The 20,760-nt window shown below is 36.4% G+C and overlaps 1 protein-coding gene and 1 long non-coding RNA gene across 2 annotated transcripts in view; one reads left to right on the forward strand and one right to left on the reverse strand.

Annotated features, from left to right (window-relative positions):
- The first annotated feature begins 24 nt into the window (after positions 1–24).
- LOC121316946 lies at positions 25–20,758 on the forward strand. The gene is made up of 4 exons (XR_005950467.1): positions 25–82; positions 275–310; positions 14,194–14,308; positions 18,693–20,758. It is a non-coding gene; the product is annotated as an uncharacterized LOC121316946 (long non-coding RNA).
- usta (uronyl 2-sulfotransferase a) overlaps positions 10,361–20,760 on the reverse strand; it is a 91,693-nt gene continuing 81,293 nt past the window's right edge. The window contains exon 8 of the mRNA XM_041252343.1: positions 10,361–10,815. Coding sequence (XP_041108277.1) covers positions 10,517–10,815 — 299 coding nt within the window. The 3' untranslated portion in view covers positions 10,361–10,516. The remainder of the gene's footprint in view (positions 10,816–20,760) is intronic.

Consider the following 20,760-nt stretch of genomic DNA (forward strand, 5'->3'; position numbering starts at 1 on the left):
AAAAAAAAAAAAAAAAAAAAAAAAAAAAAAACTTGAAAAAGTTGTTGTTGTTGTTGTTGTTGTTGTGGAAACGCTTACACACGTGAGTATAGATTTGTAGAGGGTTGGCAGATACACTGTCAGGTGCATTTGTACTACTGTCTGTTGACACACTTTTTTTTTTTTAAATGGTCACATGCAGCTTTAGAAAAGCGAATTTAAAGTAAATTGCAAATTATAAAAAATATTATTATAACACAAAAGAAAGTATATGTTGTTACTTATTTTTTTACAGGTGACATGAGCAGCAGAGTATGTCTTTATATGATATGTAAGTACGACATTAAGTATCGTTTTGTTCTTATCATTATTTTAATAGCGACACAATTATTGTTTAAAAAGCGACACAAAATGTATTTTTGTGAGGGGTTGAGTTCTTTTAGCTTTCCCCTAAAAATTCATCGTTAATTTACAGTAGGTATACCGTACCTCCTGTAACATTTAACAGTCTGCTGAAAACTGTATTGTCAGATGCTGCATGCATTGTAATTTCTAGCAATATATAAAATTACTACATTTGAAATAGTTACCAAATGTGTTCATCACAATGGGAGATTATATTATTATATATCTGTATGTGTGTATATATATATTATATGTGTGTGTGTGCGTGTGTGCTATAAAGGGAACGGTTTGACCTTTTTATGTGGAATTATGTTATGTATAGATGTGTGTTTTCATCAGTGTTTTACTCAAAGAAATGTGCACTCAAGTTTCTGGTTGTGAAATCTTAATGAGATCGATTGGCTGCTCTAATTCTAATGAACATGCATTATCACATGGACGTTGATGTTAATGAGGTTGTGAAAGATTCATAAGAAAACATCCTGGACGGCTCTTTTCGATTATTGATTTATGAGAAAACCAATCCATAATGATATGTACAGCTAAGCTATATACAGAATGCACCCATGGCAAAAACTATGCAAAATAAAGAATATTCTGTACAGTAAATGTCAAAATATTGTTTACTTTAACGGTATGTTTTGTACCAGGTATCAGGTATCATGAAAGTCTGGATCCGCCCCCGTATGGGTCACATATATTTGTAGAAATGGGATTCCCCATACGTTACTGGTTCATTAATGAAGGAGCAAAGACGAAATACAGAAACACACAATCACTACAACTATGAAAAGAGGAAGGAGTATGGATCAAATTACATCAATGTATAATGGCAGCAGCAAGTATTCATGCAGTCCATCGTTGTGTCATTCTTTATATATCGGTGCTTGTAAATTGAATCCTCATGAAATATGGAGGACATTATTCAAGCATGGTCCTGTCAGGTCCCAGAAGAACCTTGCTTTCTCTGAATACACCTCACTCCTGACCTGAACATCCCTTGCCCTTTAATCCTGAGTTTCTTTTGAGCGGCCGTGGTAAATTGTGTTGTGGTGTTTTGATATGGATTGATGGTGAGACTGATACAAATCGGAAAGGCTAATGAGTTAGCACACTGTGCAATTTAGCCTTTACTCTTATCTCAAAATCAACTAGAGGTGTGGGTTACTTGTGGGTTTACACTGGCACAAATATTCTGGATTGAGAGGATAAGAGGACAGATTCCAGTCACTTTTTGCTAATGTAAGCGCTACTGAGCATGTTCCTTAATCCGTCTTCTTATCCTCTCAAATGTCGAGTTTGTATTCCGGACTGAGAGGACAAGAGGATGGATTCCGGTCACTTTTTTTCAGTGTAAACACGCCAAGGACATATTCTGGAAAGATTGCAGTGGGGTGGGTAAAGGGTGGGAATGAGATTGCAAGAGTGTCTTCAGTTTCAGATATTATGCTGTTTACTGTGTAAAGCTTTGGTATAATTTGGTTTTGTAGTATTGTTTCATTCATACTAATTTTGGAATGCCAAAATGATTACATAAAATCCATCAGTTATAATAAAATAAATACTTGTTTGTTTTTAGTGCACATTCAAAGTCTTGTGTATTTGATCATTCAAAATAGAACAAAATACACAGGCTATCATATTGAGTTCTGTTCAGTGTATTACAAGCTAATATCCACTTCACAAAGGATCAGAGCAAGCAGCAGATATTCAATCCACGAAAAGAAAAGATATTCAAAATACTCAGACCAGAGTATTTTTTTTTATTTTTTTGCCTAACATTTAAGTCTGTATCAATCAGTAGTTGCACTCATAAGTGACACCTTGCAGACAGTAATTGTTTCCTATTCTGAATCAAGTTTGAGATGGAAACAACAGTTTGAGATTTCAAGGTCAATCCTATGGTGATTCTTGTTCCTGTCTGATAGCTTTTAAAGTCAGTGTTATCTCATACTGTAACTTGAAAATGTCTTGCACCTTATTTTGTTGTTGCTTTAAAAGCCTTTTCACCAAGCAATCTGAAGTGGAAAGATGAAGATCTGCCGGTGTGTGGAACAAGGAACCGATGCTGTAACTCACTGGAAGGAATTTTGAGACAGTGTGGAAATGTTACCACTTATGTGTTTAGACATTCTACCATTATCTCTCTAACTCATAAATTCTACCTAATAGGAAGTTAAGTTGATTACTAAGAAAGGCAAAGTTTTTTTTTTTTTTTTTTTTTTTTTACTAAGGATTAATAGTGCAGGCTATTTATTTTATTTTTTAAATTAACTGACAAGTGACAAAATTCATTGTTCTTTAATAGGAATTCAAGATTCCACTTGCACAGAACAGCATAGATACCGTGATGTAGTTGTTTTGCCCTTCAAGTATTATCATTTATTTACTATATCTATCTTCAGATATAAAGTCTGAGTCTGTTGTTTTAATTTGGTGGTGGTATTTTACTCAGGGTCTGCTGCTCCTATTCTTATTTTGAAAAACAACAATAAACAAACGAGATGCGAAACACGATTTTCCTTATATTTATATTATATATATATATATATATATATATATATATATATATATATATATATATATATATATATATACACACATACATACACACACACACACACAGTGAATGTATATGAATATCAATCTTTATTTTATCTCGCGCCTTTCATAGTGGACCACCATCACAAAGTGGTTTACAAGATACAGTAAAAAAAAAAAAAAAAAAAAAAAAACTAGAAACAATTTGTAAAAGCATTAAATAAAAAGAGAGCAGGTGGTTCAGTGGACAACATGGTCAATCAACAGGGCTACAAATACAAAACAGTTCAGTTTCCCCCTATTAGCACAAACAGTACAACATTTTTGATTGTTGCTTTTTAAAATAATAAGAACAGTAGTCTCTGAAAAGAATACCATGACCTAACTATAAAAAACAGACTCTTTATATCTGAGGACAGCTTGCAAAATATCCTCCTGTTTCCCCAGCTGATAAACTGCTGAATAATCACTTTCATAGCATGCCATTCCTGCACATTTAACACCCTAGAATTAAGATACAATAACAAGGAAAGTGTATTATTTAAGAAAGAATGAAAGGGCTGGGTCACCCCAATAAATAATTGAGGAAATTAGTGAGTGCTATTTAACTCAACCTGCTGGGAGATTGAATTGCAATTTTTCAATCTGACGGTGATGTTAGGGTTAGGATTAAGTTAAAGGTTTGGTGTAAAGTTGTGATTTAAGGTATGGAGCAAGGTTATGTGTAGATATTCCAGGATGTGTGGATGCTTCTGAAGCACTTGGCTTCAAACACATTTTCTGATATACATATCTGTTGACTTTCCAGATATCAGCCACAGATGGGTTTGGTAGGTAGACAGAATTATGAAACAGGCATAACAGATCAATAGCCAATCAGACAGAGCTTGTGAAACATACTGCTTTCATCATGACTGACGCTCATTTGTCTTTTATGGAAATTAATTTGTCGCAAGTGGTCGCTGCTGTTAACTTAGCCATTTGAATGAAATGTAAACAGACTCTGGGTGAAGTGAAACAGAATACAAAATGCCAGCTGAATCTGACAAACACTAGGTTGCCGGATGCTTTAATGTTTGATTTTGAACATGAAGCTTGTACAGTTGACCCTGTCTTATTGTATGAGTTCTCATGAGAAGCACTTTGGGTGGCCAGTAGGGCCATGAAGCAGCAGCTTTGTCACCTGAAGTGTGGACACGAAGAATAGTCTTACCATAAATGACAGGGTGAATGAATTCCTGTGAATGAATATCAAAAAGGAATGTTTGGAAATGAGCCTTGACTGGCTCAATTGTTTTAATTACAACCTTTGTTAATCAGTTAGAAGCAGATAGTTCTATGTCCTATAAATATTTATTAATGGTTATTGTAGTAAAGGCATGGCAGTGTAATAAAGCACAGCGAAAGCGTGGTAAAGCATAGGTAAGCATTAAAACGTCTCGAGGTATAGTAAAGAATATATTTTTAAAAAATTAAAAAAACATGGCAAACTATGGTAAATGCTTGGGAAAACCACAACACTTATGTACATTTACTATGGTAAACCTTTACAGAGAACTGATTGGTAGAAAGGTGTTAGTTATTTTGCTAGGAGGCTAGTCAGTTCCATTGTCATGTCCAATCAGCCTCTCAACCGCCACACAAGCTCACCTCCAACTCACCAGAAAGCTTTTGAACTATGAACCATCTTAATTGCGTTTGTGTGCAAGTTGAATCTAGACCAAGTAAAGAAAGCAGTACAAGCTGTAAATACCATATAAGGAAATCAAAGCCTTATTTTACTTGCACTGTTGAATATGAGCCTGTATAAGCCCCAGGAGTATTGTTGAACCACAGTTTAATGTTTACCACAGCTCTGATTGATTTAAATAGTGTAATTTCTGTAATAACAGTACTTATTGCATTATTTTCCTTGGGTCTTACTGCTCATTGACAGCAATGCAGTTAATGAGGATGTAATGATTATGTCTGAATAAGCAAGTCAAATAAACTATATAAATAAAAAAAAGTAAAAAATTGAATGTTATGAAATACTACAGTAATATAAGTAGCTGAAGCTTATGGATACATCTCCACCTAGTGTTCATTCATGATTGTTGCATCTAAGCAGCGTTTAAACAGGATGTTTCTCATTACTATACAATTGAAACAATGATGTAAGTGAAGGGTTGATGTCTGCATGCTTAAATGGGAAAACATAGGAGTCAGACATACTTTCTATATCAATTTAGTTGTCTATATCTATGAAGGACTGAAATGCAATTAAATAATTAACATGAGAGTTTTACACCAGAGGTATAATCACATTTCATCACATTCCATATATATCATGACATGAACAGTACTGCATTTTAATAGTTTAGATGCATGACATATTTGAGAACTGTATGTAAAAATATGAAGAAAAAAACTTGATTTCATTGTACTAGGGTTACTAGTCTTAGTTGAATATTTCTACAAATTCAGCTAAACTGCATTCTCCAAAGAAACCACAGTACAACCCACAGTAGTCATCACCACCAAACTGCAAGTTTTCAAACTAAAAATTGCATATTACATAATATTATCATTATTTTCTTCTAACAACTTGTGAGCAATTTTTTCAATGGGCTCACCAGCAACAGAACAAAGGAATTCCATACCAAGCAACACAGAACTTTGGAACTCTGTCAGGAAACAATGGCTCACCCAAGATTATAAAAAATATGGCATGGTGTAGCATGTGATGAATGAGCATGTAATGCCCACCCTTGGGGTGGGCTGCTGGGTAAACCTGTCTGGCTTCGTCCTAAGGGTTTATGTAGCATCTAACCCCTCGTGTGGGCATTCAGTTCTCATATCACACACTACCGCATGCATTCTGTATTTAGTAGAGTCACAAACAACCATTTTCTATTCTATCACGTTTTAAAACGATGTAAATAAGTTGGGTCATATTTACTTAGCTTTTGCTCCAGTGCCAAGTTTGCGTCACGGTGGATAAAAAATTAGTCTCGGTATAATTAGTTCTTGTGGCAGCACTATTTCATCTAATCAAATCATGTATTTTTATAATTATGATTGATCAGTCCTATATCAATACCAACATGATATGCCTGAAATAACTGTATAGCCTGAGGCATTCTAGAAAATGTTAGAACACCTCATCATATTTCTCTTCCTCTTCCATGGTTCTTTCCACACACACTATGATACTACGGTTTATTTTCTAGCACAGGACAAGTAACTTCTGAACAGCATTTTCTCTAATGCTCCACATTTTTCATTTAAAAAAGTTTCTCTCTGAAGATCCAAAATCTGAATGACCCCGATCTATGCAGTCTGGTACAACAAATAGAAAGTATAAACTACACAAGACACCTGCTGTGATCCCCAGATTATGATACACTCAATAACATACACTAATAGCAAGTTTCATTACAATTACAAAATAGATTTTAATTTATATATGTAAAAATATAAGTGTGACATTGAGACAGTTTTCATCGACAACCAGATTGTGATACACATAATAACTTGAGCTAAAGAATGCCACTTTTTTTTTTTTTTTTTTTACAATTGGACATAGATGGGCACAATTGGTCTAAATGTAAAACTCAATACAGAATAACAATACACCAGTTTGTATGTTGGTCTGCCTCGACTATCCTCGTTGTCTGGGACACTGGAGATGTGAACCAGCACCTTCATGAGCTGCTTCTGTTGTCTGTGAAGGCTCATTTTGCTGGGTCACCAGATTTCAGTGTCAAATTTTCCATCCACAGGAATATCTTATCAATGTTTGTGAACATATTCAACATGTTTTAGTAAAACAATATGGGGCACTAAACTTTTGGAATTACATCCCTTTCTTAACATGTATTAAAATCTATTTAAAAAAAACCACAATATTGGAATACTGCTTTCAAATAATATATTTAAGAAATGCTGCAAACGTCTGAAATTGTATTTACAACTAAACAGATACACGGTCTGTTTCCTTCTGTTTATGACATTGGCAAATTTGTCTTTAAAAAAGTAATAAAAAAAAAAAAAAAGGACTATGCAAAATGTATTTGGTTATTTTGTCAGATAAAAGCAAATATTTTGACCTTAACTTGTTTCAAGCAAAATACATTTATCCCACCTGCATTCCAAAATGTACAGCAAGAGCATGCATGTGGAAAAGGATCAATACTTCCCAGGTACTCTGCTTCATACAAAGAGGCCAACATGAGGACTTTCATCCTGAAGATATGATGGTAACATGAACCTTTTACGTGTTTCTGAATCAAACGCATCTAGGGCAGACAGAACATTTCCTGAAATAATTACATTATTTTATCACCTGTTAATATGCAAAACAAAACAAAACAAAAATGTATAACATGTTAGCATATATTCTGCTAATTTCAAGCTCTGAATTTAAATTAAACCATGATGATATGCAAAGCAAAATGGATGCAGTCATTAAATTGGTTATGTGCTGTATTCGCTCTGTTTCATTAGTAAACCACAGTGAGTTTAAAAAATACGTATATAATAATTTGGAATAGTCATTATCATCGGATTAGATAGTTCCGTTCTTATTGGAAGATTATTGCTTTCCATGGGCACAGGATTAACCAAAAAATAAAAAAATCACTGCCTTAAGCAAAAAGAACTTGAGTTAGGCATTTTGTTCTACGGACCCACTGAATTTATCCAATACAGTATTGTGTCTTAGCAGCGTTTGCTCATTTCTAGATTTCTTAAGTCATCAGCCTTATATTTGTATTTTAAAACTGTTATTGAGTTACACATGACAAATAGATAATTCAATACCTTTTTGCCGTTTCTCTCATTTTTACTTTCGTCCATTAATATACACAGATGACAGGAACTGTCCTTTAATTTCTAAACGACTGAGCCCGCTTCCAGATGGTCAGTTCTTGCTGATCTCAGGGGTGTGGATTTTCTGTGTTTTGCTTGTCAAGGTGCTCCCGTATGTGTTCTCTGGTGTTGATGGCCGGTCTGTGTGGGCACCTCTGTTCAGTACCTTTCATACACTTGCAGTGTGACAGGTTGCACTATGCTCTAGAAAGAGATAGTATGCAATGGAGACAGACAGAAGACTTCATAGTAGTGCATGAAGCCATTCTAAAAACAGCCTCTGTATATCCAAAAAGAATGCTGGAGATGCAGAATGTGTCTGTAAATGTCAATTATAATGTGATCTCAATTGTCATAACAATTTAACAAAGCAGCCCACAAAAACAAGTGGTTTATTTTAAAGGAAAGTTACAGCTGTAAACAGACGTACATGCTTTTGTTTCACCAGTTTGTATGGAGAAATGGTTGATGACTTTAATTTAGCATCATAATGTGCTAAATTAAATCATATGTGATCTCTGATGGAACGATTTGTATACGTCCTCTTAGGACATAAATCTCTTTCAAGACTCATCCTGTCACAACTGTTCAGGTTGTTCTAAGGGATTATGCATCTCATACACACACACACACACACACACACACATATATATATATATATATATATATATATATAGTTAAAAATCCTACAATTTTTTGACATTTATGGCTAGTTTCACAGACCCAGATTAGCATTATTCTTGGACCACCTAATGTTACCCTAGGTAAAGTGGCCCAAGATTAACGCTAATCTGTTAAAGCTATATGCTAAGAAATATCTGATGCTATCAAGACACCTAGGCACACTAAAGAAAGTAATTCCTGAGTAACTTAAATCTGGAATGCAATGAATACTTATAATAAATTAATCTGTCAAAAAACATAATCCAGAATAAAAACTTTTTAAATAAAAATATGCTATTTATTACAATGGTATTAAGTATGGCAAGTGTGCTTTGCTGTTTATGCCAGTTAATGCGATGCAAAACAAATTAACTTGTTATGTGCCAACGTCTGTTAATGCAATGTTTAAAAACACAATTAACCGATTGTCAGAATATATTTTACATTTTTGTTGTAAATCTTAAACTGCTTTGATAAACATTTGTATTTGCCTTTTAAAATCTGATATACCTGTTACAATTCGCAATAGTCAGACCTTGATAAAAAATGCATTATATTAAACATTCAGTTTCCACGCGTCTTTGGTTTTTTGATTGCAAATATATTGGGCTGGGAATTAACTTGTTCTGTCAGTTTGTCAAATTACATTCTCAACCTACAATGTTGTTGGCAATTGGCTGAATAACGTTTTTCGTGAAGTTAATTTGGTTAAAAAAAAGTTTTCTGGATTCTCTAAATGCAGCACCTCTACAGAAAGCTACGATATGGTGTACTCTTTTACCCCACACAATATTTTTGGGTACTGCAATAATAGTTAAACATCTTAAACAGAATACAGCGTGCTACACCGAGTAATCCTATTGTTTCGATTGTGAAATAAAAATCACACAAGGCACATGTCTAGTAACAAGCAGCATAACACCTGTGCTTGTGGCATTAATTATTAAACTTCATTCTGTCGTGTAAGGTACTTTACAGTTCTCAAGTAATCTCCCTTTGTTCAGTTTTTGTTACACAGCTTCAGTTTGTTGACCATCATGTATGACTCGTAGTCTGCATTAAGTGTTCATTTTGAGACACAAGACCAATGATCTTTCGAATAACTAGTAATCTTGTAAGCAGTGGGGTTCCAATTACATACAGTAGAGTCTCTCCACACACCCACCACACCTTGCAGTGTGTTAGGGGACATTGAGCTGTAATAGGTGCAGTCCTTTGCATAAGGTGTTACATAGAGGTCTCATCTACTCTATATACATTATAGAACCTAATGTCATGGACAAATCACAATACAGGTCAACAAAACACTGCTACGCTTTTTTGCAGCAATGGTTTTACATAGATCAACCCAAGTCTAATAACTGACTCAGAATTTACAATACAAACCTTATTTTTTAAACTCACAAAATAAGGTGCAAACTGTATTACAAATGTTCTTTGCACTTTAATGGTTAACTCTCTCAAGAAACTCTAGCTCTAGTTTCTCCAAGGTAAAGGTGCACTACATGCAAATCTACTTTAAGGTGTGGATAACAAGCTGTGCTGCTGCAAAATATGAACCCACTCAACTGCAGCGTTGATACTGGCGAAGTGAGACTCAACTGGAAAGTATGGAGCCCTTGGATTGTACTATAGACCATTTCGATATGTCACTCTATAGATTGTGCATGTAGAAAATTAACCACTGGAACATTATAAAGTTATTTCAATTTACACATGAAGTCAAACACTTTGTAAAATAGCTGAAGTCATAATTCTTTCAACACAAGATCAGTCAGCAAGGTCCAAATCTACCATTTCTCACCCTATAGATTCAGATATGATTGACTCTGAACTGCGGTATTATATATATATATATATATATATATATATATATATATATATATATATATATATATATATATATATGAAGGTAGTCACAACCATTAGGATCCTCCTTGAATGCTGCACCATCCTGTCAAGGAAAGCAAACCCTGTAAAAACACGGGAACCCAACATCCACATTCCCAGTCGCGTAGGAACGTACGCTGAAATGCCAGTGCACGTTAGCGCAGGTCCTTGGATATATCAGGTGTGATCAAGGATGCTCCAACCAGTTATCCTCCCCAGCTTCCTCTTCCTCTTCCTCTTCCCCCTCCTCCTCCAACTCCTCAGGCTGCTCGGTCTTCAGCTGAGATGCCTGCAAGAACCCTGGAGTGTGCGTTGGACGGGACTGTGACTTAAGTCCGATTTTCTTCTTCATCAGGTGGAACTGATCTCTGATGAAGTAGTAAAAGTCATATTCATATTGCATGCGCTGGTAGAGCACCTGGAGGGCTTCCAGTGAAGGAGTGTGCTTTCTCACAGTCACAGTCATGTTCCCCAACTTCTTGTATTCTGCAAACATAAAAAATGAGAGCGTTAGTAAATTGTATGTTTGTTAATGGACAGACTTAGGGCCTCATACACTAGGAGAGAAAGCAATGCCTCAGGTACTAGGCCACATTACAAAACTAGCACATGCTTAATCTCCAAGCTACCCGTTATCTGGTTACATGCAACTGCCAACTTTCCACTATACACAGAGAAGCCTGATATCATGAGACCTATTAAAAGCAACCAGTTGCTGGGAGTTTACTTAATGTATGGGGGCAACTTGGGCACATGCACAAGAAAGTACAGCGATAACAAATAGCACTACATGTCAATTCACGCACATATACAAGAACATATGAAACAGAACTCAAATATCATTCACATAATACCTGTTTCATCCAAACAAAGCCTTACTTAAAATTAGAAAATTATTTGCATTTCAAATTAAAACTGATTTTCTGTTATTCTGAGATAGTTCCACACGGTGCTGTATGGAGATAGTTCCACAACTGGGACGGCACTGTTACACCCCTGATTGTAAATCGCACAAACATCTTCCACCAGGTGGCAACATCCAACATGCTCACAAATGACCTCTGAAGTACAGAAAATGTGAGATCACTATAAAGAAGCAATTGTATATTTGTTTCTGAACAGCATGAAAGAGATAAAATACTTCCAGATTTTTAAGCTACTTATTATTGCTCCAACTTTATTAATACTCTCATTTTCCAACCCTTCCACCTACCCCCCTTCACCTGCCAGTATAATGAAAAAATTCTACAGATTTGGACAGAGGCCAGGAAAAACATTTAGGGTCTGCCATGTAAAACCCAGCTGTTCCAATACAGTTCCTTTCTTCGCAACCGACAGAGAAGGCCAATTACAAGAAAAAAAAGGTTTAAAAAAAAAAAAAGATGATTTCTTTCAAGTTTGTGTATAATTGACGGTATTAGAACATTACATGAATTTACTGTTAGAATTACTAGTGTGCCATGTCCCAGGAACTGATGACGTAAGCTTTAGTTCAGAGTTCATTCACTCAGTCTACGTCACACACTGCATCTGTGTGTGGAGAAAGTGTCTGTAAGACGCAGAAATGTTGCTGTGGGATGCAGACTGTTTACAGTAAACACAGATGGTGGAAAGTGGGCTATAGGGGCAGCGATACCAGTGTGTTCAGACAGAACTGTGTGTTATAAGATTTCAGTACAGGGGCCTGGAGGAAAGGCTGCCACACAGTGAAGAAATAACACTGTAAACTATATGTCTCTCAGGTCAAGGGGTTATGAGTTTGCTCCAGTTAAAATAACGTGAAGTTGTAAAAACTGCACTTCCAATGCAATCATTAGGTTCTGTATTACACATAAATACTGCAATACTATAGAGTGTGCTGTAAAATGAGAAATATGTGTGTAACAGACAGTATTGTGTCATGCACAGTCACTATGAATGGGACACCTGTCGTCAAGGTTAAAAGCTCCATAACTGCTTGTCTGTCCGTTTTGTTTAGTGGTTAAGACGCTCACTTAGGGAGTGCTTCTTCACTGGTTCACACACACCCATATGCAAACATTTTATATTCCCTAATAAAGTAATTACTGTGAACAACAACAGTAGAAATAGAAAACTACTTTTATTATCTACACTTTCTATTACACGGGCAGATCAGACTGTAAGGAGGATATACACTTTATTTATTGGTATATTCAAATTAATATTGGGATAATTGGAACAGAGTATATTTAATCTCAGAGTTACAGTTATGAGATTTATTAATGAAGTAGTCAAATGATACAGCAAATGATTAAACTATAATGTTAATACGTCATGTGTAAACTGTCTTTTATTGTAAAATCTTAGTTCTGGTTCCTCAAACTGCAAAATAATTGTAATACGAGAGACCCTACAACTTATTGTAAACTACAAAACAGAAATTGTACTTGGGAACTACTGTACTATTAAACATAAAAAGTGTTTTTTATTATTATTTTCTTTGTTACTACCATGCACAAGTATGACTACAGTGACTTAGCAATGGTCTGTAGTTTAAGAAAATAAAGATGAATCGCCTTATTGAGGCACTGTGCACTTGCCCCTGAAATTGGTAAAAGCTCATTTGAGCTTATCCAATGGAATAGAAATGTAACCACTACCGAACGGATACTTACCTCCTAAAAAGACCATAATCCTGAATATTGTATACCAAAGCTGTTCTTTGAGCTTGTAATGCAGTCATGGCTCCATCCCCAAGGGCACAAAAGCACTACACTCACAGACCTCAGTGTCATTTTTCCTTCAAAGCCTGCTGCAATCATGGAAGCAGCAACTTTGAAGGTTAAGGGCGTGCACTGGGCACAGCGAATGAAGCTACAGCTCAAAGAGCAGCTTTGGTATGCAATATTCAGGATTTGGGTCTTTAGGAGGTAAATACCCATTCATTAATGGTAACATTTCATACTTGAAAGTGAAACAAACAGCCTGCTACAGAAAAATGGAGGGAAATTTTATTTTGACCATTTGGGTTAGATTTAATATTCTCTACTGTACTGTACAATGAAACAAATCTTCATACACCCAATTCTTAGCAATTCAGAGTAATGCCTGCAAGCTCAACATCTAACAGCAAAAAACCTTAAATATTGAAATGGTGCCGTTTGTAAATCATCCTCTGTGGCCTGTGGATATTTAGTCTGCTGATGGATATATATTATTTATTTTTTTTTTTTTTTTTGCAATTCAGACATACCAAAAGCTGCACTTCAGGCCTATATTATTAACAAAGTAAATTCAAATCGCCAACCTCTCATCTGCGCACTGATACTTAACTCATTAGCTTGGACCATTTTCTTCTACACTTTTGGTTTATACAAGGACTTCTGTTGAAGACAAAAAGTGGGCAATCACAGACCCACCATCAGTTTTGTTCTCTTATCTGAAAAATCTATTCCCCTCTACCCACACTAACAATTTGCTACAACACAGAGAAATAGCAAGTTAGACAGAATAAGATAATACAAAAAACAAGTGAGAAACAAGAATTTGCCCATCAGTGCTTGTCTGGTTTCTTGTACATACAGCCAGAATTATTCACTGCTGGCTGATCTCGAAATGTGTTGTTTAATTTTCTGCTGATTCTATATTACAAGGCTTTGCATTTGTTTTTACCAAATTAAAAACAAACAAAAAATTAAACCAGAAGTAAGTCTGACATACAGATAGACAACTCCATATACACTCGCATTCTGAAACTCGGCAGTCTTGCTATATTGTATACAGCTATACACACCCCTGTGAAGACACTACATTCCCTGCTAGAACTACAATAAATTACAGTAAAACTGTAAGTGTGACATGGGCAGAAACAATTCCTGACAGTTTTGTCTCCCTAATCAACAGGAGCAACAAAGCCAATGAGACACTCCTTCCAGAATCCCCAGCGAAGACCGGTGACTTGAAGTCAGCCAGGATGTAAACTTGCACTCTGCTGACTGCATGACACCCTGCAAGCCAGGTAAGCCATTTCAGGGGCCCCGCTGGTACCCTGGTAGTTTTATTCTAAATGGGAAAACTTAAATACGCATAAGGGTGAAAAGGGAACTTGCATCTGTCACTGGAGAGATGGTTTATCAAGGCCATCAGAACATTCTCTTCATGATTTATAGACTTGTTTTATACAATTTGGTATACAATAGCTGTTTTTATTATTATTAGTCTTTACATTAAAAAAGGAGCCGAGCCAAAAAGTCAAAATATCACTTAAGTATTTCGTTCGTTAGCCCTGGCAGGTCAGAAGGACACAAACGCTTCTGTCTGGAACAGTGTAATATCATGCAACAGAACTGGTATTCTGCATGAAGCCATCACATTACTGGTTTAGAAAACTCTACCATGTTTGCATCAGCACAGGGAAAACAGCTAAGATAATTTACACTGGTCTGGTTAAATCTTGTCAAAATGATGCAGTAACAAAAAAAGACGTTGACACCAAAAGATCTATTTAAATCGACACACAGGAGCATAAATTGTATATACATTTATACACATTTTAGAAAGCTTTAAAACCATACCACACCGAGGGGTAGATGTACAGTCGTAAACCAGTTGGAAATGAGTTGGAAGGGTGAAAATGTACTAAGCATGCACATTTTCTATGTACAGGGTGATTAGAAAGTAAGTTTACCACATAAATGATATGGTGCGCTGATGTGGTAAACTTACTTCCTAAACACCCTGTATATAAGAGTATTAAAATAAAATGTAGACAGAACAGAATGCATTATACAGATTACGTTTACATTGAACAAAAACAATATTATTTAGATTCTTGCACCCATGTAGTAATACCTAGTAGTAATATTAAGAGAAACATTGTCAAATAATGTATTATGCTTCTATTAGTATTATTACTTATTTCATTCACAAGCTCAGTACTTCCTCCCTTTCAGCTGTCCAACCATAGTCTGGACAGCTTTGAAGCCACAAAGCATACTGGTAGCAACATCTTGAAGTAATTCCCTGGATCTGGTAGAAGCAATTTGCCTGAATATTAGCCCAAACTGTAGGATGTAAGGGTTTGGCAGCAAATCTTACTGTGGTTTGGCGTTCAATCTGGGCTCTACATATTTCTACTGACACACCAAAGCAAATATGTGTTCTCTGCTGTTGTGTGTAGCTTTGTGTGTTTCCTACTGGGAGTGCAATCTGAATGAATACAGTCTGATCTATTTTAATGATCTAAACAATGGTAAATGTTATTACTGCTGTCCTGTAATTCGGTGTCATTCCAACCAGGACTTTTCTCACCTCCAGGGGATTTGTTCTGCTTTACTAATACAGAGTTAGAAACTTGCGCTCGCCCAAGGCAAATTCAATCTGATGAGGACTAGTTGGTGTCTGTGTCCCAGTAGTCCTCTGAGCGAGTACTTAAAACAAAAATATATACATATACTCTCATGTTCAGTCTTCGTTAAAAAAATGCAGGGAAGTCAATTTTCTAACGGGGCGTAGCAGTGGTGAATAAGCATTCACAAATAATGCTTAGAAAACAGTCACTCTGAACTGAAATCTCCCTTCATCTCCCCTGCAATGCCAACCCCACTTACTGACGTTTTACGTTTGTGTTCTCCCTCTGATGTTTATCACGTTGCATTTTTTAAGTAAGTGTAAAGTCATTTTACAAAAATGTGGAGAATTATACTGGGTTACGACCGTGATTGAAGATGTCATTAGGAAAGGGGGCTGGTTGTACGAACGAGGTCAAACAATAGGCCACATTTTACTAAACATTTTAAAACTAATAAACAATCAATTACCATAATGAACATTATCGTAGTATGTTGCTTAAAACATAATAACACAATGTATTCATAATAAAGTTGGACTTCTTATCTGTAAACAGTAACACGTTGAAAGCTTGGGACTCGCTGTCTGTAGCCTGGTGTTTACATTATCGTCAGCAGATTAAGTGATTGGAAGCTGAAATTACTTTGTTAAAAACACACTTTTCTTATACCAATACAGTACTGCTGAGCAGTACTCTGTTCGTTTGAAAACCAGGCTTTAAATCACTGATAATAGGTGCACAGCCGTGATTCCGTGAGCGTTCCGGGGCACAAGCACCAATGGGGGGAGAAATAAGGACTCGCATTTAGAATAAATTGGGCATTATTTAGATGATTGTTTGACACATTGCTAAGTATTTCTGTTTCTTGGGTGTGTGAAGAAACAGTTTTCTAAGTTGGGTCAGATCAGCCAAAGGCATCTGGTGACATATGGAGTTACTGTTTGTACTGTTTTTAAGTAAATTAACATTTCTTAATGTTTTTTTTGTTAGTTTTTTTTAACTGCTAGTGGCATTTAAAAGCAAGTGGCATAGTCTTGATTGGTAAATAAATGTGCTTTTGTTGAAATTGCTACATGTCTGTTGATTAAAAATTCCAAGCTTGTGTAAGGCGATACGTATTGTATCGTGAGCTCAGTGTATCGTCTTAGCATTACTACATACCAGTTACATAACTGCTGCCAAGAAAAGCTTAAATACCCTTCATTTACAGTAATTGCAATAAAAGGACAGAAGGCCACAATTTCAGGAATAAAGCATTAATTTGAAGTTGTTTCATGCTGAGTCTAAACAAACTTGATTTTCTCCAATCTGATTTATTTCCTGAAACACACTCAACATTCCTGCTGTCTGCATTCCTCAGGAAGGGCTATAGGATTGCTATTCTATAAATGATCAACTATTTAACAAAGTAACTTTCTGCTGCAGCTAAAACATTAGGGCCCAATGTGTTCCTTGTGAAAACTGTATTGCAATCTTTATGAAGGGAACACTGCCCCACCTGCTGGACACACATTTAAACTTCAGCTGCACATGTCATGTCATGTACCACACAAGCTTTTTATAGCTCAATACAAGTATTCAATTTTACCCCAGCTTTCTCGCCAATTTAGTATGCCCAATTAGATCCAGCCAAGGTATACGTACAGGCATTGTATGTTTTCCACTAGCCCGGTTTTCAATTCCATTTGATTAGTTGTATGAGGCTGTCGTTACATTGCTTTTGTGGTTACTGATTTTGTTTTTCTGTCACTTGACTAATCTAACAACAAAAGGAGTACTCAGTGGAGAAGTGTAAAAGGCCATACAAAGTTACATTCACCATGGATATGTTGATATTCCATATATAAAATCACACATGAAAGAGCCAGTCTTTTCAGATATAAAATCACACATGAAAGAGCCAGTCTTTTCAGATATAAAATCACACATAAAAGAGCCAGTCTTTTCATATCTGACAGGCCTCCTAAAATATAAGGGGGATTAAGAAGCAAATCATTTTAGAAATCTAACCAGGGCAGGCAGCCAAAACCATTTATTTAGTCTGTTCGGTAAGGAGAGAAGCATATAGAGTTTATCTTACAGCTGCAATACATTTTTGCATGAAGTCAAAGATTGCCTGTAAAATGACAACATGATAGAAAAACAGGTTAAAAAATGTCTTATAAAATGGAAAATGTCAAGATTGAAAGGGCAAATAGGTTAGCCCAAAGGCAACTATACAACCAGAGTAAAAGTATATATTATATATAAAAATTCCTAACAAATGGGGAAAAAAAAGGTTGCCTAGAGGAGCCACAATATAAAACTACTTTAATCTCAATGGCATTGTTTGTTCGGAATCAAACACTTTTGGTCTTTTTTCCATTAATACTGAGAAATGGAGTGTTATTGTTTAGGCAATGACATTCGTTATTGTAACTCATTCACATTAATATTTGATGGGTGTAAAAATGCAACTAAAATGCACAGTGTGGTTAAAGAGCAAGTTAGCAAGGGTATAACATTACATAGTTCTACTTTAATCTATTTTACTGTGCTCTCTCAATGCTCTTATGTCTGTAACTTGTGTAAAAAGATCCCCCAACAGTGAACCTTTTTGCAACATCAAGAAATCAATCAATAAATCAAGTCTATTCTTTGCATTTTCACCAGGGTATATGAGAATGTTAACTTGCCTGTTATTTTCAACTTTATCACACAACTTGATATGCGGTATAACCACCACTACACATTTAGCAAGGCAAGAAGGAAATTCCTTCATTCTTCAACAGATTCTACTGCATTTCACACAAGTATGAGATTAATGTTTTCCCCTTTGATTAAAAGCTCAGAGCTCTATCTTGTCTGTGAGGGAGTTTCTGCTTGCTGCATTCACACAAGTATTTTATTTGTTTTTAGCTGCATGTTTGTTATTTGCAAACATTTAGTAGTCAGACTTTTAAAGAAAGTTACTAAAACCATCTGCATTTTTTTTTTTAATTCAGAGTGCCCAATTATTTTACCCCGATATTCTACCGAATTTAAAATGTCCCATTATTTTTTCCCCTCACAGCTCAGTGAGTGTCCTCCGAATCCACGACCGAGCCAGCATCCTCTTACACCCAGGAACTCAGGAGTGGATGTCAGCAAGTTACCACCCTCTGGAGGACAAAGGCCAGCCGATCTCACTGGGCACTTGGCCAGTAGCGTCCTCTGTAACAAGACTAGGAGAAACAGTCGCTTCCGGTTTGGCCTCCCTAACCGGTGGGAGTGCCCAGGCCAATGCAATGCTCCCTCTGGAGTTCCCAGCAAAGAACGACGACTTCACATAGCCAGGATGCAAACCTCCACTCCACAAGGTCTAGGACTCACCCTGCATCCCACACGGCCGTACTGTTACCAGGTGAACCACTCGGGGACCCACCACCTGCATGTTTAACTGAATACCAACTCGTATCATGGGGATTTGTATAATTTACTCTTAGCCACCTGACCTGGTGTCCCACACTTTAACCCTCCTCTTGTTCTTGTTTATAAAGACAAATTAGTCATGCACTGTACAAAGAAATAGCCAAACGATTTTTCCTTCCTGGATTCTTTAGTTTACTCAAAGACCAGACGACAGCCACCCTGGGCTCTATTTTGCTACCAGTAAAGCAGCTAAGCATCCTGACGTTATAAAAGTGTAAACAAAGCCTTTTAAAATGCCTCTTCACAAAACAGTGGGCACGCTATTTTTAGCAAGACTAATCATGGCTTTGTTAATTGGGGGGCTGCAAAGCTACTGGGATCATTTCAGAGACATCAGGAAAGCTGACAATTCTGCAATTAGATTTTGAGAAGAAATATTCAAAAGGTGACTACACGCAGTAACTATATAGACTACACGCAGTAACTATATAGTTACTTTGCAGCCAGCCTGTCAAATAGTTTAAGACTGCATGAGCCACAACTGATTTCTTTTGTTACAATATGAAAAAAAAAAAAAACCTGTCAGTTTTGATTTTGTATATACCCTTTCTGTCCTGCACAGCGTTGTATCACTTTATCTTAATAGTCTGTTTATCCTGGTTCATTCACCCAAAAGGAAAGTTAAAATCACAATGAAATGAGCAGAAGGAATGGAGAGTAATCGGTAAAGGAGGGGAAGAAGACACCTTGTCAATGTCTTTATACAGCATCCCCTCAGAAAATCCAATGTCCAACCCCAGGTGGCCTTCATATATAGATTGCATGTAAAAAAAAAAGTTCTCTAAACTGCACACAGAGATCTTCCAATATTTTATTCAGACCTATTAAAAATGATGGTACTGTAGTAGTGTATCCCAGATAAACACCACTGTGGTTTTGTATGTAGTGCTGTCACAGTTTGTAATATTAGCACATTACAATCCCTTTTGATAATTTACAATATTAATGTAGCTATAAAGTAATTGCTACTGACACCCTGTATTGCCACTGCCCATGCTGCACCTGCACTGTAAAGAAATAAGTCAATCACTCATAAGCACTAAAACTGAAGAAAATAACAAAAAAACCAAACAAACAAGGAGTATAACACAACGCATGTTGCTATATGGTCATTCTATGAAAATGTACGTTACACTGGATGAGTCACTATTTGACTACTGGCAATCCTAAGACTTTTTGATGAGACTTCAGTGTATTTAGTGCTGGAGGGCTATAAAGATCTCCTGCCACGAGGAGAAAACATGAGAAAGCTCTCCAGCTTTCAAAACACCTGTCTGTGGAGGAGCTGCCGGATTTTCTGGTCAAGAAGATCCCCAATGAGGAGATCCTTCGAATGAAGGCTATCACCGCGGAGATCTGACAGTGGAGGTGCAGATGGCTCAGACATGTCCTAAGGAAGCCTCCTGACACCATCCCAAGAGTTTCCCCCAGGTGGACACCGGCCAGCAGGAGAAAATGAGGGAGGCCCAAGGAGACCTGCAGAAGGACATTGGTGTCTGAACTGACCAGCAGAGGACTCACCTGGGCAGAAGCCCATACAGTGCTGTGGACAGGTTGAGGTGGTAATCGTTTACGGATGTCCAGCATTGGACGAAGGGGATTAAGCAAGTAAGTAAGTCAGTGTATTCAGACAGAACAATCCCTCAATGCGTGTGCTGTACATTAAAAAA

This window comes from Polyodon spathula, chromosome 6 (genome assembly GCF_017654505.1).
Source record: "Polyodon spathula isolate WHYD16114869_AA chromosome 6, ASM1765450v1, whole genome shotgun sequence".
In the NCBI taxonomy this organism is placed as follows: domain Eukaryota; kingdom Metazoa; phylum Chordata; class Actinopteri; order Acipenseriformes; family Polyodontidae; genus Polyodon; species Polyodon spathula.